General features: G+C 44.6%; 1 protein-coding gene across 2 annotated transcripts in view; it reads right to left on the bottom strand.

Annotated features, from left to right (window-relative positions):
- LOC137374438 (cilia- and flagella-associated protein 47-like) overlaps positions 1–26,545 on the bottom strand; it is a 777,638-nt gene that overhangs the window by 51,753 nt on the left and 699,340 nt on the right. For both annotated transcript variants that reach the window (XM_068040550.1, XM_068040551.1), the window contains one exon: positions 11,608–11,760. In XM_068040550.1, the coding sequence (XP_067896651.1) occupies positions 11,608–11,760 (153 nt within the window). The remainder of the gene's footprint in view (positions 1–11,607; positions 11,761–26,545) is intronic.

Here is a 26,545-nt window from a genome sequence, read left to right as displayed (position 1 = left end):
CAGCAACTTGTGGCACAAAATACCATCATGATTAAATGGACAAGGGAAAGTCTAACTAATGATGGACATCATTCCTTGCACTGCTAGGGAAAATTATGGCCCATTACCACAAGCAGGGTGATCTCTTTTTCTCCCCGAGTTGCTGCAGTGCTCCTGTCCAAACACCAACGGCTTGCTTCTATTCAGACTTAACTTAGCTTCAAAATTCTCACCAAACACTTTACAGTCAATGAACCCAGCTGGCATGTCACTGGAAATTTTTTTATAATTCTGTAAGAAGATAGCTGAACTCCTCCTGGTGTGTGATCCATCCACAGTATGTCTAACAAAATTATTTGAACTATGCTATTATGTACAGCTATGCTATTATGTGTCCAGAAAGGTTGAGGGAACATTAAGCAGAAAATATACACCCAAAGTAACATTTAGATTACCCACAGCATCTTTAACTTCCAGGTTTACCAGTATCATTCCAAAACGTACCAAAAAAGTAAATTCCATTTAAGCAATCCTTCATATCGCTAAAGCCTTGCCTGGTAATATTAGCAGCTACCCTCACAATGAAAGCTGATCCCTATGTAGTTTCATTTGTTATCTATCACAACTTCCGTGATGTATGCACTAACTTGATATTATTGTTAGTGTCAGTAAAAAGTCATTATCAGTGGATTGTGGGATCTGCCTTTGGTGGCTGATTTTGCAAGGTCAGCAGGTCATTTTTTTTTTCAGTAATTGTGTTCTACAAAAAGGGAACAGGAAAACGCAAAACAAACCAAAAATGTTCTTAAAAACCTTTAAGCTAATTGCTTCAGCAAATGAGCTTCTACGATTCTAATATGGCTAGTTTTAACGAGCAAGCTCATGCTATGAACAGAGCCCAGAATGAACAGGTAAAATTTGGAGGGATAAAGTTTTGTATCTGATTTTAATATATAAATGAGGTAATTTATGCAAGTAGCCTGGCTTTCTTCAACAACTACCACTGGGTTATCTGGTACTTCATCAGATGGAGCTATGCAAACCTCATGCCAGTTTTTTTGAGGGTTGAGGTCTCAGGAACTCTGATGTGGGACGTTCTGCCCTAGCCCCTCCCGTATCGATGGTCATTTGTAAGGCGAGTGGAAGTTAATACACTAGACTGTGACCTGATATATCTGGCACGTGACCTGGTATCCAGCCCTTCTGGCTAACTCCTGCCAAAGTTGTGGCAGAATTACGGGGAAGAGCCAGAGTCTTCAGATTCATCATACGTCTCTGTTCTTTCAAGCATTTTCCAACTTTGTGTTTCCTTTTTCCCTTCTATTTTTGTTGCACCCTAGCCTATTTCTAATGTCATTGGGAAAACTATATTCTTTGACCTTTATATATGATTGAAAAGTTTTGGCATTAGATTATACCTGCTAATTTCTGCTCCTTTCTGAGAAAATCTTGTTATTAATCAATAAACTTGGCAAACATCTCCCAAGTGAAATCCAATATCTGGTACACAACCACAATAGTTAAATAATATTATCCTACAAATTATGTACAGAACTATCAAATTAGAAAGCTGCAAAAAGCTAGCCAAAATTGACATTAATAGGGAAAAACTAGTTTAAAACAAAGCCGTAATAAAATAATCACTGCATTGCTATTAATGTCAACTTAAGTTCCTCTTTGGAAGAAAATGCTTTCTGCTTATTAATGCTGAGGAATAGAAAAAAATTCAACAGCCCAAATCCCTCTGAATACCCACATTTGCTAGTCTCTCACTTTTAATAAAAATTTTGCTTTTCCATTCCTCTTACCGAAGTGGATATTTTCACATTTCCCTACATTATTCTCTATCTCCATAAGGTAGGTGATCGGTGAATTGTTTGCCAGGGCTTGGAGTTATGTCAGTTTCCCAGATGATGACAATAGAAAGAATGAGTGAATTCCCACTCAGGTATAGGGTGCCATCAATTGCACACATGCGGCAATCTGAATGCCACCACAGCAACCGAGGGTGATATTCTTCCCTCAGTATGCGGTTGATGCGCAACCACAAGAGGTTCATGCAGGTCTGCGCTAAAATCCCTGGAAGCTGTCATGATGCATTCATATTGTGGCAGTCCAACATTCCAGACCTTTTCACTCCAGGAAGCAGACTTAAAGGCTGGCTCGTAGGAGACAGGCGATACCCCCTTCAAATTTGGCTCATGACACCTGTGAGGAACCCTACCAATGAGGGGCAGCAGCAATAAAATGAGGCCCACATGACCACCAGGTGTGTCATAAAGCAAGCCATCAGAATGTTGAAGATATGCTTCAGGTGCCTAGATAGGTCTGGCCTTTCAGTACTTACTAGCGAGGGTGTCCAGAATAATAGTGGTGTGCTGCCTTCTACACAAAATTGCGCAGCTGAAAGGATTGCAGATGGAAGATGGCAAAAGTGCTCATTCCTCATCTTCAGATGAGGAAAACACTGAAGAGGAGAAGGAATATGAAAATAGGGCATCCATCGCTAGAGTAGTCGAGTAAATTGCTGCCCAGGATGTCAGGGATGCCCTAGTAGCGCAAAGGATCAGCTCGTGGTGATTCGCACAGGAAAACATCACAAATTAAATCCATCAGATGCTCCTACCACCAGCACCAACCCCCCCTCCCCCCAGCTTTGCACTAATCAGTTCTTCAATCATGCATACACATCTGCTCGATGGGTGCTGTCATGTATTGGCACCATCATGAAACAATTGAAAGGCAAATTGATACTTAAAATGCAATAATGGGCAAGATGTGGAAGTGGTGTTAAACAATAAATTTGATGTGTTCTCATAAGAAAAGAAAATGTAATAACATAACATTTTATTTAACATACATGTGCATACCCTTGGTGAATCACAGTAGCTTTTTCTTATGCTCCCTGCTTCTACCTGGTGCATCCTGTGTGGCTTCAGCAAAGGTGTGAAGTAGGCTGCTCACACCCCTGCCCTCACTGCTGAGATGCTTTTGCCTACACACTCTGGGTTTCAGAGCCCGAGGGCCCTGCCAAAGACTATTCAATCTGCACCTATGCAGGGGCAGACTCGGCCATCAGGCGACGAGGTAGCATGTCTGGTACTGGCTGGTGGGAGGGGAAACAGGTGAGAAGTGTAAGTGCTTTGAGTGGAGTTCCCACTTCCATATCTCATAGAAACATAGAAAATAGGAGCAGGAGTAGGCCATTCAGCCTTTCGAGCCTATTCCACCATTCATTATGATCATGGCTGATCATCCAACTCAGTAACCTGTTCCCGCTTTCTCCCCATATCCTTTGATCCCTTTAGAACCAAGAGCTATATCTAACTCCTTCTTGAAAACATACAATGTTTTGGCCTCAACTGCTTTCTGTGGTAGCGAATTCCACAGGCTCACCACTCTCTGGGTGAAGTAATTTCTCCTCATCTCAGTCCTGAAAGGTTTATCCCGTATCCTTAGACTATGACCCCTGGTTCTGGACTCCCCCACCATCGGGAACATCCTTTTTGCATCTACCCTGTCAAGTCCTGTTAGAATTTTATAAGTTTCTATGAGATCCCCCCTCACTCTTCTGAACTCCAGTGAATATATCCTAACCGACTCAATCTCTCCTCATACATCAGTCCCGCCATCCCAGGAATCAGTCTGGTAAACCTTCACTGCACTCCCTCTATAGCAAGGACATCCTTCCTCAGATAAGGAGACCAAAACTGCACACAATATTCGTCATCATCTCTCACCTGGGCCAGCACCACATTTCTCCCACCAGAGAGCAGCTTGGTGAAGATCAATGACAAGTTGCAAGGCCACAGAAAAGGTATCGGTCATCTTGGTTAAGGTGTCAGACTTGTTGGCATCCAAAATCTGCATGATCATGCAAGTGACCTGCATTTGCTTGTGTGAGAGCCATGTCTGAAGCTTCATGGAGGCGGCAATTCTCTCCAGGGCAGACATTCAGACAATTCCCTGCTCTCCCAGTTGCCTAATGATTGAGTTGGACTCCTTTCTGTTATTGTGAAGAGTGTGCAGAGCTAAGCTGTTGATGCATTTCTAGCATTCTCATCAATGTTAGCCCCCAGGGTTCAGCATCTGTGTCCAGCTGAGCAGAGCTTGGAAAGGATTGCGCGCCCCTCACCCCCCCACAACCGGCCCCTCCCCCACTCCAATGCAGACTCTCCACAGTTGTCCCTGCCACTAGTGTCTGCTCGTGCTCACTTGTGAGTCTTAAATCACCAGGTGAAAACCTAACCGTCTAAATGATGCAACAAGGTGTAGATGTTGCACACTGCAGTTGTAGTGCACTGGTGGTGGAGGGAGTGAATGTTTAATATGGTGGGTGGGGTACCAATCAAGAGGGCTGCTTTGACCTGGATGATGTCGAGTTTCTGGAGCGTTGTTGGAGTGGCACTCGTCCAGGCAAGCGGAGCGTATTCCATCACACTCCTGACTTGTGCCTTATAGATGGTGGACAGGCTTTGGGGAGTCAGAAGGTGAGTTACTTAGCTCAGAATTCCCACTCTCTGGACTGTTCTTGTAGTCACAGTATTTATGTGACAGGCCCAATTAAATTTCTGGTCAATGGGACCCCAGGCATTGATGGTGGGCAATTCAGCAATGTTAATGCCATTAAATGTCAAGGAGAACTTTTTAGACACTCTCTTGTTGAAGATAGTCATTGCTTAGCACTTGTGTGGCATAAACAATTCTTGCCACTTATCGGCACAAGCCTGAATGTTGTCCAGGTCTTGCTGCATACAAGCATGGACTGCATCAATATCTGAGGAATTACAAATGGAACTGAACACTGCAATCACCAGTGAGCATCCACACCTCTGACCTTATGATGGAGGGAGAATCATTGATGTAGACAGTTGGGCCTAGGACATTACCCTGAGGAACTCCTGCAGCGATGTCCTTGGGCTGAGATGATTGGCCTCCAACAACCACAACCATCTTCCTTTATGATAGGTATGATTTCAGCCATTGTGTCAGAGATATCTGTAATTCTGTAACCAGTTGTCTGCGAATTCCCATTCTATCTCTGATTGAGAGGATGCAGATGTGCCACTTATCTCCAGGGCATTTTTCTCTGCACCTGTTGTTGTACTGGTTGTGGCAACCACCTCCAGTCTTCTCCCTCTCCCTTGCATTTTGCACTACAAGAGGCGAAAACACAAACCTATGAGTGAATGAAGGTCAGGTATTCACTGATGGATGCAGTGCATTTGGTGAGGGTACTTTGCATAAGGATTTGGGGTGAGTGGCAATGATGGATGGATAAATGGAAAAGTGACCATGTGCATAGAAACTGAAGGTTGGGTGCTGCTGAAAGCTGATTGTGTGAGAGGAGTGATGGAGTACACTTGGCTCGACAGAATGAAATGAAGGTGGGGGTGTTTAAAGCCCAGGAGGTGGGTGAATCAACAAAATGTAGTCAGTTTTCCTGACCTGGTAAGATCATTAAACTTTCCTACACTACATCCAAGACTGGGGTACAATGCTCCTGCTGCTCACCTCCTCAGCAATCTCCAAACATACCAACTTGGTGAGAGCCACAGAATTTTTCCCTCCCATTGCTGGTGAAAAGTATGTCCCTCATGCTCCTGACTGCACCCAGCAGTATTTCCAAGGGATGCATCATTAAATATGGGTGCTGCCCTTGCTCTATGTGCATTCATTGTAAACATGCCCTGACTCCTCCAATTTCCATTTGCACATTGTCCCTTTAAATAGAATTAGAATCGAGTCATGTAGGTGCCTATTCACACCCACCCTACAAAAACAGTTAGTCAAAATTTATTGCTTCAATTCAGTTGTGACTGCAGACTCCAACTCACTGAACTACCTTTCGGGTTTCGCTCATGCAATTTCAATTCCCCTTGGAAGTCGGCTTCGGATTAACATCAGGGCCTTTATTTCAGCAACCCAGACCTAACCATGGTCCTTGTTAAATATAAATAGTAAATAGAGAAGGAATGTTGAGGGGTCCTACTTCTTAAAACTACTTCCCCTTTTTGCAGAGGAAAACAATAAAATTTCTTGCTGAGTCTGTTACATAAAGCTATTGAGCTAAATTTTATTGGGGCGCTGCCGTCTGCGACGGCGCCCTTTGAACTCAGCGGGGTGCCCGCATTTAGCGGCCGCCACAGAGCCCCGATATTAAGCGCGGGGGCTCATTAGTGAGGAACCCTTTGACAGTTGTGCAGCAGATGCTGGGGCCCTATTTTTAGCTTCCTGACAGCTGTCAAAGAAATACTTAGCTGACTGCTGAAGAGTGGGGCTGCTGTCCAGCTTGCAGCAAAGCAGAAAGTGTTGCAGAAACCCAGCAGGTCAGGCAGCATCTGTGGAGAGAGAAGCAGAGTTAACTTGTCCAGGTTCACAGACCTGAAAGTTAACTCTGCTTCTCTCTCCACAAATGCTGCCTGACCTGCTGAGTTACTCCAGCACTTTCCACTTTGCTGCACATACTTACCCTGCTGTGTCCCAGTGTCCTGTGAAGTTGCAATCCTCTTCTTCCACTCAAGTGTAACATTCCTTCTTGTAGGCGTGCTGCACCTGGGTGAATAATCTTAAATTTGCACATTCCAGGACGTGAGACTTAAATACACCATAAAAGGTATTACAGAGGTTTACACACTGACACAAATGGGAATGCACGGGTGTCACAGCAATGTAAATACGTCTTTCACTAAATGTTCCTCACCAACATGTGTGCCCTTTTCTCTGTGTGAATAATGTGTGCCAGCATGTAGAGCCAATGTCACATCCCTCTGCACCGTTGGCCCTTCAGGAGAGCCAACGTATGCAATATCATTGCCATGCCACCATTACTCATGAGCGTCTCCACGGTTGCAGTGACATGGACATTGGCTCAGTCAGCTGCTGCCTCTAACGGTTTACACAGGGATGCTGCAGATGTGGACTGGTGCACAGCAGGTGAGCGAGGGTGATGTGTGGCTTGCAGAGCTCATGTTGGTTCCTATGGAGCAGAGAGCCTTTGTCCGATAAGCCACTTCCGTACATCCCTACCTCACTGCTAGCCCTGCGTGAAGAACCTGGGTGCCATCTGCCCTCCCATACGTCTTTCATATTGTAGGTCTTCAGCATCCTCATAGTCCGAGGAGGAATCCTGTTGACGTCTCTCCTCATCATGCCAGGCCTATTGGGTGCGTAGTTGTGCAGAGCAGTAAAGAAAGCAGCTGGCCTTTTTGGCCCGTAGTACAGGGCATCACCCTATCCATACAGGTATTGGAAGCGCTCTTTCAGCATGCCAATCTCCTGCTCAATGGTGGCTCATGTAGCTCAGTGGCTGGAGTTGTATCTCTCCTCTGCAGCAGTGGTGGAGTCTCTTACCGGTGTCAGGAGCCATGTCTGCAAGGGATAGCCCTTATCTCCAAGAAGCCACCCCTCCATCTGAGCAAGTTCAATGAACAGCAGTGGCAGCTGGGACTGGCACAAGACCCAGGTGTCATGGCAGCAGTCTGAGAAGCAGTCACACATTCGCTGCAAGTATCTGCGGTGTTCACATATCAGCTTCACCTAGATTGAGAGGGCTCCCTTAATGGTGACGTCTGCAGGTGGTAGCCTGGCAGTAGGCCTGATGGCCAGATGAGTGCAGTCTATGAACATTATAACTTTGGGTCTCTGGCAATGGTGCCGAAACCGATGGCCCTCTGGGCATGGCTGTGATAGTCCATCCTGAAGTGGACATCCTCACTGGCCCTCCAGCACAGGGCATTGGTGACCTCCCTGAAGCAGTGGTGCACTGCTGACTGTGACCCCTCTAAGGTCTCTGGTGGGCCCCTAGAAGGCTGCAGAGGTGTCAGGCTTGAGATGTCCATCGGAGCCCATGGGCTGCAGGCTATCCTTGAGCAAGGCATAGAGACGTGTCACCACCCTCTCTATATGCGCAATCTCCTCTGACACTGGTGCTCTGACATCCGATGGAATGTCATGTGGGGCCTGTAGATACACAGCAAATGTAATGGCGGGCTCCCCTTGGTGGCTGCTGCTCATGTCCGGGGGCCTCTACGTGGATCACACCTGCCTGTTGATATTGACTCTGGCGCGTACAGATCCTCACCTGCAGAGGATCACACAATGTAGGATGAGCCATACCTATTTCCATGTGATAAATAAAGTTGAACCCATGTATTTGAAGGTTCCTAACAGGGCATGGATTGGTGTTGACGGATACATCAGCTGCTTTCCTGGATGAACTATGTGGCGTGCCATGGCATTGCCCATCTTGGCCAAAACTCAGAGTGGCACAACATGACCACATCAAGAACCTACCAGAGGAATCGATTGCCCCCACCATCCATAAAACCTTAATGCTCCTGCTCTTTCTGGCACCCTTCCCCCACACACAGGGTGCCTTGTGTGCCATTGCCCCCTCACAAACACAGAGCGTACACTGTTAACGGAGGGATGGCACATGGTACCTCCCTTCATGCCAGCTCAGCTTTCCAGCCAGTAATCCCAGACCCACTCCCTTTCAGAATGCAGGGTGTGACCCCTGTGTATCCCTCCCCCTCCTCCCTTTAAGAATGCAGAGTTAGACAGACCCCTGTGTATCTCCCCTCCCTCCTCCCTTTAAGAATGCAGAGTTAGACCCCTGTGTATCCCCCCCTCCCAAAATGCAGAGTTAGACCCCTGTGTATCCCCCCTCCCTCCCAGAATGCAGAGTTAGACCTCTGTGTATCCCTCCGCTCCTCACTTTAAGAATGCAGAGCTGGACCCCTGTGTAGCCCCCCTCCCTCCTCCCTCCCGTAATGCAGAGTGAGGACCCGCCGGTTTTTCAGATCGTGAACAGGACATCACGTGACAACTGCCCATTCAATGAAAATTCCGGCAGTGTCGGTGGAGAGGCGGCGGGCTGCATAATCAGCATAGGTAAGTAATCATTACCATAAGTTCCGTTGAGTTCCAAAGAAGGGTCACTGACCCGAAACGTTAACTCTGCTTCTCTTTCCACAGATGCTGCCAGACCTGCTGAGTGATTCCAGCATTTCTTGTTTTTGTTTCAGATTTCCAGCATCCGCAGTATTTTGCTTTTATATTAATCATTACCATATGTTGATTGTGGTGCCGCCACCATGCGGCGGGGGGGCTGCACTGAGGTCCCGCTGCTGGCGGTAAAATGCGATCTGCGGTGTCGAGGGGCCAGTAAAATTCAGCCCGTTTATTTTATTGTTAGTTAAGGGACCATTGAGACAGGTGGCTTCATAGTGATTAGAAGTTTGAACCCTCATTGTTTGCTCTAATGGCTTACTGGTGAAGAAGACCTAACCTGAGTAGAGCAAGAATAGCAGAATTCTTTTCTTCTGCAAATGAGAGTTAGGACCAGGTTGATTTATGGCACAGCACCTTAGTTCATTTCCCAGTATCATGGCACTTCTGTTTGTGTTTTTCTTTTTTGCTCTCTTGTTCCTTTCTTATAGATAAGAGTCTGATAACAAATAACAAAACCTGGAACAACATAGAAGAAGGACTGACTTAAGTGTCAAGAGTATGGAATGTGCACATTTCAGGTTTCTTTGGATTGGCAGATGTTGAAGAGGAGCCATTACAGCTCTTTGACATGTTCAAAATGTATCAAAGTTGCCTCACTTAAGCAGGAATTTCTTCCCTTCTGAAGCAGACACAAAACTTGAAGTACTTTATCTTGATAAGTTAGTAGGGTAGGTCTTTGTTCCTAACTAATGTGTCTGGTAGATTTATTACACTTGACTGATTTGTTACTTCCCCAAACCGATTTTCAATTACTAATTACCTGGACAGCTCTTGGCTTAGTAAAGTGACCAACAATACGTTGGATACTTTCATGAAATCAGCCCTGATAGAAGACCAGATGCCTCTTGCCATCCACAGAAAAATTGTTCAATGAGCCAGTTGATCTGCATGGGTGAGATCGGAGGGGGCAGTAAAGTAGAAGTCAGAGACCTGTAGACAGTAAGATCAATGCTGGCAATTTCCTCGGGGTTCTCCCAATTGCCTGCTGTGATCTGGGCAGAAACCCCAGATATACTACAAAAATGAGCTTTCTGCCAATCATTTGCTGAAGGTTCAGTGACCAATTGGGAACGTCCACACGAGTGCTTTAAATTTTCCACAGAATGGGAGACCATGTTGTATACTGATCAACGAGGGGCAATTCAAGCTGTTCATTCAGGATGACTGCCTCTGCCAGCTAGCAGGTGGCTAGATGGAGCCAGTTCATGGCAAAACCCAGGAGTATCGCCCAGCTACTGTTCCAAGATGAAATTGGGAGTGCATTATAGACTGGCCACAAGAACCACATAGGCAATCATGACCTGTCAGATGTGCAGCATACCCCACCACACAATACATTGTTATGGCCCCGAGGAGAGGGATTTGGGTGGTTCCCACTGTTCAACTCCCACCTGACTGCAGCAAGTGTCTCTTGTTACTAGGGTTTAACCGCTTTGTGTTTTATTTGTCAAATAAACAGACTGCAACAGGTTTTCTTGTAGATTTAAAACAGAAGATTAATTATTTATTGAGCAATACGCCTTATCCCGAAATTGTCGCAACTGCATCCACTCACGCGTTCACTCGTGCGCGCACGCGCACACACACACACACACACACATGTGCGAAGAGACAGACAGAGATGAAAAAGGATAAATGGTTTTCAAGTGAGTTTGGGTTCCAGGGTTCATGGTAAACCTGTTGAATTCTCTCAGAAGTCACATTCTTGTTGGCTGCAAGTCTGAGGTATTTGTAGGTTTCTCTCTTGGTGGAAAGTTCAGTTTGAAGGCAGAGGATCACCTTCAATTCACTGCTGCATAGCTTGGAAATGTAGAATTCACAGCAGGGGACCTCCCTCTGGCTTGCTGGATTTTCTCCCCAGTTCTTAGCTGGACAAGCTTCTTGGTGATGTTTCTTTCCGGGTGTCTCTCTCCAGAGAGTTACTTTTAAGGTCAAAATGGTCTCACATTTTGCCTCTGTTGGAAGATGTAGATCTCCCTCCCTGTGATGACCCACAATGGCCCAGGATGTGGCTATTTCACACCTTCTTTGTTTCAGAAGAACCCATTCCATACGGGAATGTTTCAGGATTGGTATAATTAACACCTATCAACCTGGTTAGGCATCCTTTGTTCTAAACAGACAGTGTGGCAATGTTTGAATACACAATGTGGCTATCTTTTGCAACATTGTCCATTTTAAAAAAAAAGGCAAAGTCAAGTTTTATAACTCTTCAGTTTGAATTTGTATTTTTTCATCTCGTAAATGTGACAACATAGCATTCCAATGTGCTTCACAACCAGTAAAGTATTTTTAAAGTGCAGTCACAATTGTGAGGGAAGGAAATGCTATGTCACATAAACACAAAATGCTGGACTGTTTATTTGAGTGACCAGCATTGCTGTACACAGAGCTCCTTTAATATGACCTTAACTGGATTATTATAACTAATAATTGCTAGTAGACTACAAAGCAAGATTGTGAACTTTTGGCGGCTTTGTAAAATCATTTCACATATGTAAGGTCAATATAGTTTTGAAATTAGTAAGATTGAGGTGCAAAGCAATGGTTTTGTGCTTCTTGTAAGGAGAGATAATCTGATAGAAAGTCACTCAGTAGTATTCTGCAGCTTACCATTGGTGGCCTGAACCTCCTCTTGATCACAAGTACAAGGAGTGGTGGCTTGGTTCTGCATTGCTGCTGTACATGTAGGGCCAGGAACAGCACCTGTCAGAATAACTTTCATTGTTTCTTCTTTTCTGTTTCTAGCTTGGCACTCGATCACAGCTATGGAAAACAATAATATTTATAATTTCAATTGGTAAGCAATTCCTAACAAATTTTAGCATGCCAGATTGCAATTCAAAAATATTTTTATTGTCTAGATATTACAATTTTTACTGCACAGTTTAGATGTACTTAACTCAACAACTTATATTTATATAGCTCCTTGAACATAGTAAAGCATCCCAAGGTGCTTCTCAGGAGCAATATCAAACAAAATTTGACACAGAGCTACATAAAAAGATAATAGGAAAAGATGACCATGGAGAGATTTGAAATCAATAATGAAAATTTTTAAACTGAGACCTTGCTGGACTGGGAACCAATGTAGGTCAGTGAGCACAGGGGTGATGGGTGAACGGGACTTGGTGTGAGGATACGAGCAGCAGAAGTTTAGATTAACTCAAGTTTACAGAAGGTATGAAATGGGATATCGGCCAGGAAAATATTGGAATAGTCAGGTCTACAGTTATGATGAGCTCATGCAGTGGTGGAGTTGGGCAATGCTACAGAGGTGGAAGCAGGCGGTATCAGTGATGAAGAGGATATGGGGTCAGAAGCTCAGCTCAGGGTCAAACAGGACACCAAAACTGTGAATGTTCTAGTCTGACCTCAGATAGATAGCCAGAAAAGGAACTGAGTCAGTGGCTAGGGAACAGACTTCGTGGCAGAGACAGAACATAGAAGAGGCTTTGGTTTCCCCAAATTTTTAATTGAAGGAAATTTCTGCTTATCAATACTGGATGTTGTGCAAGTCGTGTGACATATCAGACAGTAGCTGTGATATTCCAGAAAATCAGTTCGCGAAGGATAGAGATCCTAACCCAACAACCACACTTTCAGTCTGTGTCTATTTACAGTGATTCAAGTGAATCACCAGTTATTGCCCACTACCTGCATACAAATAAACACAATTAATATAAAATTAACAGATTCTCTTCTCTCGTTAGATAAAAATTAGTGTTAATATGTACAACCAAAATATCAAAACGAGTCAAATGAAAAAGTTCCAAATTCTGTACAAAACATTATATTGCAAGACGGCCCTCCTCTAGGACCCCTAACAATTTCTTCATACACACATTTCGTTTTGTAAAACAATCAGACAGTTGATGATTTGCATCCACCCTCTTAATTTTTGGGATTTCCTTTCTCTCCAGCAAATGTTTCAAGCCAGCAAAGTGAATGTGTAACCTTTTCTCACTCATGTTTTTTAGAGTGTACATTATCCCACAATGAACAATTATCTACATAACATTAAATATCATCGGTACACCCATTGTACACAATCTCATTTAAAATATTTGACAGGTAGAATCCCAGACCTACTGCCTCCACAAGAGCCATATATTACAGCAGCCAAAGTACTTTTAACAACCCTCTTTATTTTAGTCATAGGGTTATTATGGCACAGCAGGAGGCCATTTCATCCGTCAAGCCCATGCTGGTTCTCTGTAGAGCTATCCAGTCAGTCCCATTCCCCCACTCTACCCCTGCAGCTCTACAAATTTATTTCTCTCACGTGCCCATCAAATTTGCTTTTGAAATCATTGATCATTTCCACTTCCACCACCCTCGTAGGTAGCAAGATCCAGGTCATTACCACACGCTGTGTAAAACTGTTCTTTCTCACATTCCCCCACATCTGTTGTCCAAAACCTTAAATTTGTGCACACTTGTCCTTGTACCATCAGCTAAACAAGCTATAACTTGTACATCTCTGTCAGATCTCCCCTCAACCTCTTTTGGTCCAAGGAGAACAACCTCAGCTTCTCCAACCTAACCTAACTTCCCTCATCTCTGGAACCATTCTGGTAAATTTCTTTTGCACCCTTTCAAGGAATCTCACATTCTTCCTAAAGTTTGGTGACCAGAACTGGATGCAATACTTTAGTTGTAGCCTAACCAGGGCTTTATAAAGGTTCCACATAACTTTCCTGCATTTGTACTCTATGCCTCTGTTTATGAAGCCCAAGATCCCATATACTTTGCTAACTACTCTCTCAATATGTCCTGCCACTGTCAAAGATCTATGCACATGAACCCTGAGGTCCCTCTGCCCCTGCACACTCTTTAGAACTGTGTCATTAAGTTTGAATTGCCTCTCCCTATCCCTTCTGCCAAAATGCATCACCTCACACTCCTCTGTATTAAATTCCATCTGCCACTTGCCCATTCTGCTGGCCTATCTATGTCTTGTTGCAGTCAATTGGTATCATCCTCACTGTTTGCCACACCTCCAAGTTTTGCACCATCGGCAAATTTTGAAATTTTATTCTGAAGTCCAATATCTAATTCATTTATATATATCAAAAACGCAGTGGTCCTAGCAATGAACCCTTGGGGGAACACCACTGTCTACCATCCTACAGTCTGAAAAAAAACATTTACCACAACTTGCTGTTTTCTGTCCTCAAGCCAATATTTTTATCCAAGCTGACACTGACCCTCCTATTCCATTGAATTCCCTCAATTTTGTTAACCAGCCTTTTATATCGTACTTTGTCAAATGCTTTCTTAAAATCCAGATAGACAACATCTACCCCATTCTAATCAACCATCTCTGTTACTTCATCAAAACATTTTCTTAGCTTCCCAAGCTAAAGGAAATTTCCCTTACCTATCTAAACTATTATGAAACCAGCTGCACTTGAATACCCATTAGGAAGATTAGCATGTGAAGCATTGCTAAAAATGACTAATTTTATATTCTTTGAGTCATCTAAATATGCATTTCTCCAATTTAATTTTTTAAAATATTTTATTTGTCCTTAAAACATTCTTGAAGTTAGGGTGTTTCATTGTAGTACTTAACTTCCACATATTGTTACGACTGAGGCAGAATGAGTGCATTGTTTATGGTAGTTCCACATCTCCACAGGTCACAACATATATTTAAATTTTTTCCCACTTACCGATACGGTCAATCATTGACTCTATTTTTATCCCAGAATAAAACACACCAACCAGGTTTCTTTAATAAACAACAAAATTATCAGTGCACAGTGAAAAAATCCGCACTAACACATTCATCACAGGATTAAAACTCTTTGTGACTTGTATAATTTCTTAGGATTTATAATTATTTTCATCCTCTTCCTCAGAATTCTCATTGTCCTGTGTCATTTCAAGGACCTTGCATCTGCACTTTGGGCAGTTCATCACATAATGGTACTTTGACTAACACCTGAAGTACCTATTAACTATTCCTTGGGCATTCCTGGGATTCATTCGCCTATTATTGTTGCTCCAATTCTGTCTTCTGCTGTAATAGCCAGCTCTGCTAAAGGTACTTCATCCTCATTCTGCCTGTCTTTAATCCTTCCACTGTATTAGCGCCTGCATCCAGTATCTGGACCATGCCGAAATCTGGCAATCATTGAGTTCACTATTCTTTGTGTCACCGTGGAATGTTCCATTTATTCCATGAAGGCTGAAGGAAATAATTGATTCCTCAGGAATTTTTTCAAGGAAGCAGACATCTGATCCAACAGGGTCTCCCTTTCTGAGAACTGAACACCACTTAGAACCAGGAGCCTGTCCATGATAGACACCTCACCAAAGTCCATCAATTTAAACACCAGTACTGATCTCGGGATCCGCAAATTGAATTTAATCAGTCGGTTATATAGTCTGTTAAAGTCCATGATATATTCTTGCATGGAACGCCCATGTTTTCTGAAATCTATTAAAGTCCGACCATGCCTCATAGGCACTTAACATCTTACTTTTAAATTTCATCCAAGAACTCGAATAGAAGGTCTGAACCTTTATCACTATCCAACTGACGGGCATCCAGCTCACAAAATGCTTTACTTCTGGTAGGAAGGATGAACAGCAAGGGTATTTGGTAGGGATGTAACCTGGGTCCAACAGTCACTTCATTCTTCCACTGGCCATATGGTCCAGACTTTTTTTTTATTTGTTCATGGATGTGAGCATCACTGACAAGGGCAGCATTTATTGCCCATATCTAATTACCCTTGACAAAGTGGTGGTGAGCTCCCTTCTTGAACCACTGCTTAGTCCATGTGGTGTAAGTACACCCACAGTGCTATTATGGAGGGAGTTCCAGGATTTTGACCCAGTGACAGTGTAGGACCAGTGATACAGTTCCAATTCAGGAATGTGTATGACTTGAAGGGGAATTTGCAGATGGTGGTGTTCCCATGCATCTACTGGCCTTGTTCTTCTGGTAGAGGTCACAGCTTCAAAAGATGATGTTGAAAGAGCCTTGGCAAGTTGCTGCAATACCCCTTAAAGATTGTACACACTGGTGGAGGAAGTGAATGTTTAAGGTGGTGGATGGTGCACCGATTAAGTGGGCTGCTTTGTCCTGGATGGTGTTGTGTTTCTTGAGTACTGTTGGAGCTGCACAAGAACATTGGAGGGTAATCATAACCTGACAATTTACACTTGCCATTTTCCATATTGGCTACTGAGATTGTGGTTTTTTTGTCCGATTTTTTTCCTTAGCTTCCAACCTTCACCTTTAGGCTACCATTCTCTGCTACCATATTATATTCCAGAAATCCAGTTCATGAAGGATAGAACTGGAGCCAATCTTTACACACTTTTCTATTTATATACAGAGTTACATATCACAAGCATACACCTCCTAACCCAATAATCACAGCTTCAGTCTGTGTCTATTCATAGGGATTCAAATGAATCACCAGTTAATGCGCACCAACTGCATAGAATTAAACACAATTAATTGAAGGGAGACAGTGAGGGCAGAGGAGGAAGAGTCAGAACTAAGAATCAGATAGCTTGAACCAGCTCTCAGTCTGGAGAAATGTAAGGTAATGCATTTGGGGAGGGCAAACAAGGTAAGGGAATACACACTAAATGGTAGGACACTGAGAGTGTAGAGGGACCTCTTGGAGTGCATGTCTACAGATCCATGAAGATAGCTCGACAGGTAGATAAGGTGATTAAGAAGGCATACAGGATATTTTCCTTTATTAGCTGAGGCATAGAATATAACAGCAGAGAGGTTATGCTAGAACTGTATGAAACACTAGTTAGACCACAGCTAAAGTACTGCGTACAGTTCTGGTCATCGGATAACAGGAGGATGTGATCACACTGGAGAGGTACTTGGCAGGCCTGGAAATTTTAGCTATCAGGAAAGATTGCATAGGCTGGGATTGTTTTCTTTGGAACAGAGGAGCCTGAGGTGAGATTTACTTGAGCTGTATAAAATTATGAAGGACCCGGATAGAGTGGATAAGTAGGATTTATTTCAGTTAGCAAAAAGGTCAATAACGAAAGGCCATAGATTTAAAGTAAATAGTAAAAGGATTAGAAGTGGCACAGTGGCGCAGTGGTTAGCACTGCAGCCTCACAGCTCCAGTGACCCGGGTTCGATTCTGGGTACTGCCTGTGCGGAGTTTGCAAGTTCTCCCTGTGACCGTGTGGGTTTTCGCCGGGTGCTCCGGTTTCCTCCCACAGCCAAAGACTTGCAGGTTGATAGGTAAATTGTCCATTATAAATTGCCCCTAGTATAGGTAGATGGTGGGGATGTGGTAGGAATATGGGATTAATGTAGGATTAGTATAAATGGGTGGTTGATGGTCAGCACAGACTCGGTGGGCTGAAGGGCCTGTTTCAGTGCTGTATCTCTAAATAAAATTTTAAAAAGTGAGTTGAAGAGAATTATTTTCACTCAGGGGTTGGTGAGAGTCTGGAACTCACTGCCTGAATGGTGGTTGAGGCAGAAACCATCATTGCATTTAAAGCATTCTTGGATATGCACTTGAAGTGCTGTAACCCACAGGTCTGAAGACCAAGAGTTGGAAGGTGGTATTGGGCTGGATAACTCTTTTTTTTTGGCCAGCACAGACACAATGGGCTCAATGGCATCCTTCTGTGACATAAATTTCTATGTTTCTAATATACAATTAACAGTGGCAAGGACAAGAAAGGTGGTGGTGAGGTAGAACTGTGAGTCGGCAGCGTACATGTCAGACCAATGTCGTGTTTTCCCTGCAAATATAAGCCTCAATTTTGAAAGGCTACATGCTGCCAGCGGGCAGCAGCATATAGTGGGCACAGGCCATAAATTTGGGTACATGACCTTGCATGGAAACATTGCCAGTCCAATTTTCCAACTGCCATTTGTTAACAATTTACTGAGGCCAAACAACTGGCACGTGTGAGTGGCACACTTCTTGGGTTCTGTATCATTCGTCATTCTCCTAAGATGACCTAATATGCCCCATGATCCAGGGTGCATCTTTTACTTTCCAATTTCTAATTAAATTATAGTATGACTCAGGATTCATAACAAGAAACCCAAGTACATTTACCTCTCTTTATAGGAACTGACAGATAGGCACAACTTCAAACAGCTGGTTTGCTTAACATGAAATATATAAAAGAACAGTAAACAATTCTCACTGTGATAAAGGCCATTTTTCTATGTTCTTTGATTATAACAAAAATGCAATTTTCCCATCTCCCGAAATGATTTAATAGAAGTATTCAAGATCATGAGGGGTCTGGACAGAGAACATAGGGAGTAACTGTTCTCACTCGTGAAAGGATCGAGAATGAGAGGACACAAATTTAAAGTAACTGGCAAAAAAAGCAAAAGTGACATGAGGAAAAACATTTTCACGCAGCGAATGGTTAAGGTCTGGATGCACTACCTGAGTGTGTGGTGCAGGCAAATTCAATGGAGGCATGCAAAAGGGAAACAGACTGTTAACTAAAGAGGAAGAATGTGCAGGGTTACAGGGAAAAGGCGGGGGAATGGCACTAGGTGAATTGCTCATTCGGAGAGCAGGTGCAGACATGATAGGCTGAAAGGCTTCCCTCTGTGCTGTAATAATTCTGTGAATGTAGGCTAATTTCTGTGCCTATCTGTTAAGCTGTTTCAGACTTTTAAAATGCAGACATCTTCCTAATGTTCCTGCTAGAACAACATTCACTCTCTGCATCCCCAGACAGAGAAAGAGTTCTCTGCTCTAAATTTCTGAGTGGGGCTTTGTCCACAGAGTTTCAATCTCAGTTCCTAATCAGCTGAACTCTGATTTGAGAGCAGAAGGCTTTCACCCATCTGCCTTGGCTAAGACCCCGGCTTTGAGAATGGAATGAAATGATGATTGTGCCTTGCTGGTGTCAAAAAGAACCATCTTTTCACAATGATGTGTAAACCGGGCTGCTTATGTACTTTTGATCAGTTTTTGTGGCTGCCTGAAATAAAATTTCATCCCCAATTATTCTACCTTTGTATATGGAGCCCTTTCCTATCCTGAGTGGTGTGAAACAGGGCTGTGTTCTCGCACCCACACTTTTTGGGATTTTCTTCTCCCTGCTGCTTTCACATGCGTTCAAATCCTCTGAAGAAGGAATTTTCCTCCACACAAGATCAGGGGGCAGGTTGTTCAACCTTGCCCGTCTAAGAGCGAAGTCCAAAGTACGGAAAGTCCTCATCAGAGAACTCCTCTTTGCTGACGATGCTGCTTTAACATCTCACACTGAAGAATGCCTGCAGAGTCTCATCGACAGGTTTGCGTCTGCCTGCAATGAATTTGGCCTAACCATCAGCCTCAAGAAAACGAACATCATGGGGCAGGATGTCAGAAATGCTCCATCCATCAATATTGGCGACCACGCTCTGGAAGTGGTTCAAGAGTTCACCTACCTAGGCTCAACTATCACCAGTAACCTGTCTCTAGATGCAGAAATCAACAAGCGCATGGGTAAGGCTTCCACTGCTATGTTCAGACTGGCCAAGAGAGTGTGGGAAAATGGCGCACTGACACGGAACACAAAAGTCCGAGTGTATCAGGCCTGTGTCCTCAGTACCTTGCTCTACGGCAGCGAGGCCTGGACAACGTATGCCAGCCAAGAGCGACGTCTCAATTCATTCCATCTTCGCTGCCTTCGGAGAATACTTGGCATCAGGTGGCAGGACTATATCTCCAACACAGAAGTCCTTGAAGCGGCCAACATCCCCAGCTTATACACACTACTGAGTCAGCGGCGCTTGAGATGGCTTGGCCATGTGAGCCGCATGGAAGATGGCAGGATCCCCAAAGACACATTGTACAGCGAGCTCGCCACTGGTATCAGACCCACCGGCCGTCCATGTCTCCGTTATAAAGACGTCTGCAAACGCGACATGAAATCGTGTGACATTGATCACAAGTCGTGGGAGTCAGTTGCCAGCATTCGCCAGAGCTGGCGGGCAGCCATAAAGACAGGGCTAAATTGTGGCGAGTCGAAGAGACTTAGTAGTTGGCAGGAAAAAAGACAGAGGCGCAAGGGGAGAGCCAACTGTGCAACAGCCCCGACAAACAAATTTCTCTGCAGCACCTGTGGAAGAGCCTGTCACTCCAGAATTGGCCTTTATAGCCACTCCAGGCGCTGCTTCACAAACCACTGACCACCTCCAGGCGCGTATCCATTGTCTCTCGAGATAAGGAGGCCCAAAAGAAAGAAGTATATGGATTAGTACTCCAAATCACTATTATTGAGACAAGATTAAGTTTATAGGCTAATTTTGAGGAAAAAAATGCTATTTTGGGGATTAACTTCTGACAAGCAGAGTCTAAGCAGAAAAATATTATGTTAAAAATTCAGCTCATGCAAAACAGGTAGGACTAGAGATTGGGTAGTGCCATTTTTGGACATGGGGATCACGATTCACGATCTGCCCTCGTACGATCAGATTGAGGTGGGCAGCACACAAAATTTGTGTACTTAGCTCATCTGCATGACTGTGGTGCTAGCCAATGTGCCTCCAGTGCTACTGTCTGCTCCAGAATGCTGCTGGTGAACTCTATACACAGCAGGAGGTCCCGGCAGCGGTGTTTGCAGAGCACATGATACAACCAGCCTGCTCTTCTGAAAGACAGGCTGTATCTTTGTCAGTGGGAGAGGTCATTGCACCTCATTGGACAGCTACCGCCTGCCTCAAACCGGGCAGCCCCCGGTCAATAAGGTTCTGTCCCGCCACAGTCTACCTGCTTCAATGGGTGCTTGGAGCTCAGGGTCATTGCCCGAAAGGTGGACTGATACACCGCACCAAACAACACGAAAAAAGGAAAGAAGGTACCAGCCCTTTCCTTTGCAAGCTGGAACGTCAGAACTATGTGTCCTGGCCTGTCGGAAGACCTTACACAAATCAACGATTCTCGGAAGACCGCCATCATTAACAAAGAGCTCAGTAGACTCAATGTAGACGTTGCAGCACTTCAGGAGACACGCCTCCCCGCGAGTGGATCTCTAGCAGAGCAAGACTACACCTTCTTCTGGCAGGGCAGGGATCCTGAAGAACCAAGACAGCATGGAGTGGGCTTTGCCATCAGAAACTCCTTGCTCAGCATGATAGAGCCTCCCTCAAATGGCTCGGAACACATACTGTCTATCCGACTGCTCACCACCTCTGGTCCAGTACACCTACTCAGCATCTATGCTCCAACACTCTGCTCCCCACATGAAGCTAAAGACCAGTTCTACGAGCAACTCCATAACATCATTAGCAGCATCCCCAACACCCAACACCTATTCCTGCTGGGGGACTTTAATGCCAGGGTTGGGGCCGACCATGACTCATGGCCCTCCTGCCTTGGGCGCTATGGCATTGGAAGGATGAATGAGAACGGGCAGAGACTGCTTGAGTTGTGTACCTATCATAACCTCTGCATCACCAACTCGTTCTTTCACACTAAACCCTGTCACCAGGTTTCATGGAGGCACCCAAGATCGCGTCGTTGGCACCAGCTAGACCACATTGTCACAAGGTGAGCCGCCTTAAACAGTGTTCAAATCACACGCAGCTTCCACAGTGCGGACTGCGACACCGACCACTCCCTGGTGTGCAGCAAGGTTAGACTCAGACCAAAGAAGTTGCATCATTCCAAGCAGAAGGGCCACCCGCGCATCAACACTAGCAGAATTTCTCACCCACAGCTGTTACAAAAATTTCTAAATTCACTTGTAACAGCCCTTCAAAACACTCCCACAGGGGATGCTGAGACCAAGTGGGCCCACATCAGAGACGCCATCTATGAGTCAGCTTTGACCACCTATGGCAAAAGTGCGAAGAGAAATGCAGACTGGTTTCAATCTCATAATGAAGAGCTGGAACCTGTCATAGCCGCTAAGCGCATTGCACTGTTGAACTACAAGAAAGCCCCCAGCGAATTAACATCCGCAGCACTTAAAGCAGCCAGAAGCACTGCACAAAGAACAGCCAGGCGCTGCGCAAATGACTACTGGCAACACCTATGCAGTCATATTCAGCTGGCCTCAGACACCGGAAACATCAGAGGAATGTATGATGGCATGAAGAGAGCTCTTGGGCCAACCATCAAGAAGATCACCCCTTTCAAATCTAAATCAGGGGACATAATCACTGACCAACACAAACAAATGGACCGCTGGGTTGAGCACTACCTAGAACTGTACTCCACTGAAGAGTGCCTGCAGAGTCTCATCGACAGGTTTGCGGCTGCCTGCAATGAATTTGGCCTAACCATCAGCCTCAAGAAAACGAACATCATGGGGCAGGACGTCAGAAATGCTCCATCCATCAATATTGGCGACCACGCTCTGGAAGTGGTTCAAGAGTTCACCTACCTAGGCTCAACTATCACCAGTAACCTGTCTCTAGATGCAGAAATCAACAAGCGCATGGGTAAGGCTTCCACTGCTATGTCCAGACTGGCCAAGAGAGTGTGGGAAAATGGCGCACTGACACGGAACACAAAAGTCCGAGTGTATCAGGCCTGTGTCCTCAGTACCTTGCTCTACGGCAGCGAGGCCTGGACAACATATGCCAGCCAAGAGCGACGTCTCAATTCATTCCATCTTCGCTGCCTTCGGAGAATACTTGGCATCAGGTGGCAGGACTATATCTCCAACACAGACGTCCTCGAGGCAGCCAACATCCCCAGCTTGTACACAATACTGAGTCAGCGGCGCTTGAGATGGCTTGGCCATGTGAGCCGGATGGAAGATGGCAGGATCCCCAAAGACACATTAGACAGCGAGCTCGCCACTGGTATCAGACCCACCGGCCGTCCATGTCTCCGCTTTAAAGATGTCTGCAAACGCGACATGAAATCCTGTGACATTGATCACAAGTCGTGGGAGTCAGTTGCCAGCGTTCGCCAGAGCTGGCGGGCAGCCATAAAGACAGGGCTAAATTGTGGCGAGTCGAAGAGACTTAGTACTTGGCAGGAAAAAAGACAGAGGTGCAAGGGGAGAGCCAACTGTGCAACAGCCCCGACAAACAAATCTCTCTGCTGCACCTGTGGAAGAGCCTGTCACTCTAGAATTGGCCTTTATAGCCACTCCAGGCGCTGCTTCACAAACCACTGACCACCTCCAGGTGCGTATCCATTGTCTCTCGAGATAAGGAGGCCCAAAAGAAATCTTAAAGGAAAATTGTGCAAAAAGATTGTTGCAATGTAAATTGTTGCAAAATGAACACTGGGGCAAACAGTGGGATCCATTTTGATGGATGTGGCCCTGGAGGCATTAGTGGTATAGGTGGGCAGGTAGAGAAACACCGTGATCCTGCAAGTGGGGGGGGGGGGAGGGGGCAGTATACCCTCAAGGACCACCCTCAGAAGGCAGTCAGACTCCATGTGTGATCTCACCAACCCTATTCAATTGTTCGAAAGACTTCTTTATTCTTGGACTCCAATTCCTTGCAATAAAGGCCAACATGCCATTTGCCTTCCTAAATGCTTGCTGTACATTCATGCTAACTTTCTGTGTGCCTTGTATAAGTCTCTCCGAATATCAACATTTAGAAGTTTCATGCCTTTTAAATAATTTTTTTTTTTGTTCTTACTACCAAAGTGGATAATCTCATACTTCCCCACATTATACTCCATCTGCCACCTTGTTGCCCATTCATTTAACCTGTCCATATCTCTTTGCCGCCTCTTTATGTCCTCCTTACAGCTTACCTTCCCACATAGCTTTGTATTATCAGCAAACTTAGGTACATTACTCTCAGTCTCTTCGTCTAAGTCATTTGAATAGAATGCAAGGGGCTTGAAGTCATACTTCAGCTATACAAAGTACTGGTTAAACCACATTTGGAGTCCTGCAAGCAGTTTTGGACACCCCACCTAAGGAAGGATATATTAGCCTTTGAGGGAGTGCACTGTAGATTTACTGGAATGATTCCTGGACTCCGTGGGTTAAGCTACGAGGAGAAATTAAACAAACTAGGGTTGTATTACCTGTAATTTAGAAGGTTAAGGGATGATTTGATCAAAGTCTTCAAGATATTAAGGTGAACAGATGGAGTAGGTTGACAGAAACTATTTCCGGAGTCTCTAGGACTAAGGTACATAGCCAAAACTTAGAGACAGATATTTCAGGAGTGAAATTAGGAAACACTTCTTCACGCAAGGGTGGTAGAAGTTTGGAACTGTCTTCAGCAAACAGCAATTGATACTGTATTAATTGTTAATTTTGTCATGGTCCTGCAGTTTTTTTTCTCTGGGGAACATGCGGTTCGCCTTTTTGGCTTGCAAAGGATCAGTACCGCTTTAAGGACCAGCAGGCCTCCAGAGTTACTGAGAAGGTGTATTTTCATTTCCTTGGATACAACCATTCGGAGACTGCGATTCTAAGGGTGCATTCTCATTATCATGGATACACCCACTTGGATTGAGCATCACATTTGTTACATTTGTTACAATTCAATTTTGAACTGGCTTTTAGTTGAAGACAGTCTGTTCTAACATAGACAGGCAGCTGGTGTTAGCACCTGAAAAAAAGAGTTCTCAGGCATTTAAACTGAAGGAAGTGAATTTTACCTGTTTAATTATTATCTCTCAAAATTCTACAAAAAGTCAAGCCAAAACTGAGATCTATGGTAATTTAAACTGGAGGAAGAGAAGTTAGACTGTGACAATCTTTTATCCCTCAAAACTCTAAAGCCAGATTGATTAATTTAAAAAGTGTTTGCAAGTCGTTAATTGTTGAAATTTGCTGGAGAAGGAAAGCATCACTTACTGCTGGAATTAGACTACGGACTGTTCGACTGTAGAAGAACCTTTTTTCCCCCATCGGATGGCTGTGAGGACTTCAAGTAACAGTGGACTGCAAATTTGCATGGACTATAATTTTTTCTATTTTAAATGTTGTTTATGTTTTAGTAGGGTTTAAGAACTTAGTTTTTCTAATTAAACAGTTAATTTGTTGATTTAAAGGCACCTGGTTTGGTTAGCCTCATTTGGGGGTTAATATATAGTACAATTTGGCTGGTCTTTCTTTAATTTGGAAAGTTTAAAATGATACGTTAGGCGATCTGTGGAGGGACGGGATTTAATTATCAGTGCATTTCTCCCACCACAATCAGAATCGTATATTTTGATTGTAAGCTTTGACTGGAGTAGTCGGTCGTAACAATTTTAAAACTAAGATTGATAGATTTTTGTTGGAGAAAGGTATTAAGGGATATGGAGTAAGGGCGGGTATATGGAGTCAGCCATGATCACATTGAATGGTGAAACAGACTTAAGGGGCTACTCCTGTTTCTATGTCAACATCAGTGAATGCAACATCACAACATATCTCCTATCCACAACATCAGTCTGTTCAATGCACCCAGCACTCACCCAGCAGCACTCCCTGGCACTTAGTACTCACACCTAACATCCAGAAACTCCACCTCACCCTCACATATCTACCAATGCTGCCAGCCTCACACCCACCTCTCACTGCCTCCACATACCTCCAGTTATTCAGCTATGGCAGGCACATCGCCCAAACATAGTACTAAACAACCACTGACATTCTGCCCTATCTCTTGCAGGACAATGTGTAAACAATAGAAGGGGGAAGAGCAGAACTGGCAGGGGGACAAGGCACCTGAAATTTCTGACCCCCATGGAGAAAGAAATTCTTTGCATCATGGTGCCAACAGCGACAGGACCCATAACACCCAATGTTGATGAGAACATTGAGGATAGTAGCATGTTCCTGCCCTCACCCTGCTATGTGGCATGTTGAGCAAGCTACGGACCACTTGCTTTCCACCCCACTCCCTTTCCCTCAGACCAACTTTCCCCTTTAGATTTCCTGCTTTCAGCCACTGAAGAATTGCCACCTGCTGGCTACAGGAGCCCCAGGAGGAGCAGAGAGAGCATCGCCACACACTGATGAAGAAGCCCCATTACTTGATTTGATACTCTCAGTCACTAGCTCAGACACTGGCATGGCACTTAACTTGGAGACAAGTACAAAGCTGGGATCAGCACGTCATGAGTCATCTGGGCATGAGTGGGCAGCAACCAGGCCAGGTGAAGAGTGGTTTGTTTGCTGGCTCAACAGAGGACATGGTGGCAGATGAGTTCTGCTGCAAAGGTCTCCGATGAGGACCTTGATGGGGCAGCATACAGGAATGCTGAATAGGCATGCACATCAAGATGCTGGGTATATTGGCTGGCCTGCCAGACAGCCTCATGCCACTGTGAAGGAGCATGGAGGAGTCTGGCTCCAACGTGGCAGAGGGGATGGCACAGAGTGTCCCCACTCCACTGCCTCTGCTGCAGCTCCCTGTCATGTTGCAGACCCAGAGGTTGTCACTGATATCCCCATATCAGTTGCCACCTTTGTGTCCACAGTTCATCTACTCATCTGCCATCTCTATGAGGATGATGCAACACTCTCTGGCAAATGCAGGAACTCACCAAAACACCTCTGAAAACACTGCTGAGTACTTTCAGGCAATTTACAGTAGAAAAATTTCCAAAAAATTTACCTTACTTGCAATCAGGGCACCTTGCCTTTTAAATAGCGCTAC

This window comes from Heterodontus francisci, chromosome 10, assembly GCF_036365525.1.
Source record: "Heterodontus francisci isolate sHetFra1 chromosome 10, sHetFra1.hap1, whole genome shotgun sequence".
Classification (NCBI taxonomy): Eukaryota; Metazoa; Chordata; class Chondrichthyes; order Heterodontiformes; family Heterodontidae; genus Heterodontus; species Heterodontus francisci.
Note: the sequence above shows the minus strand (reverse complement) of the source record. Positions and strands in the feature narration are given on the sequence as shown.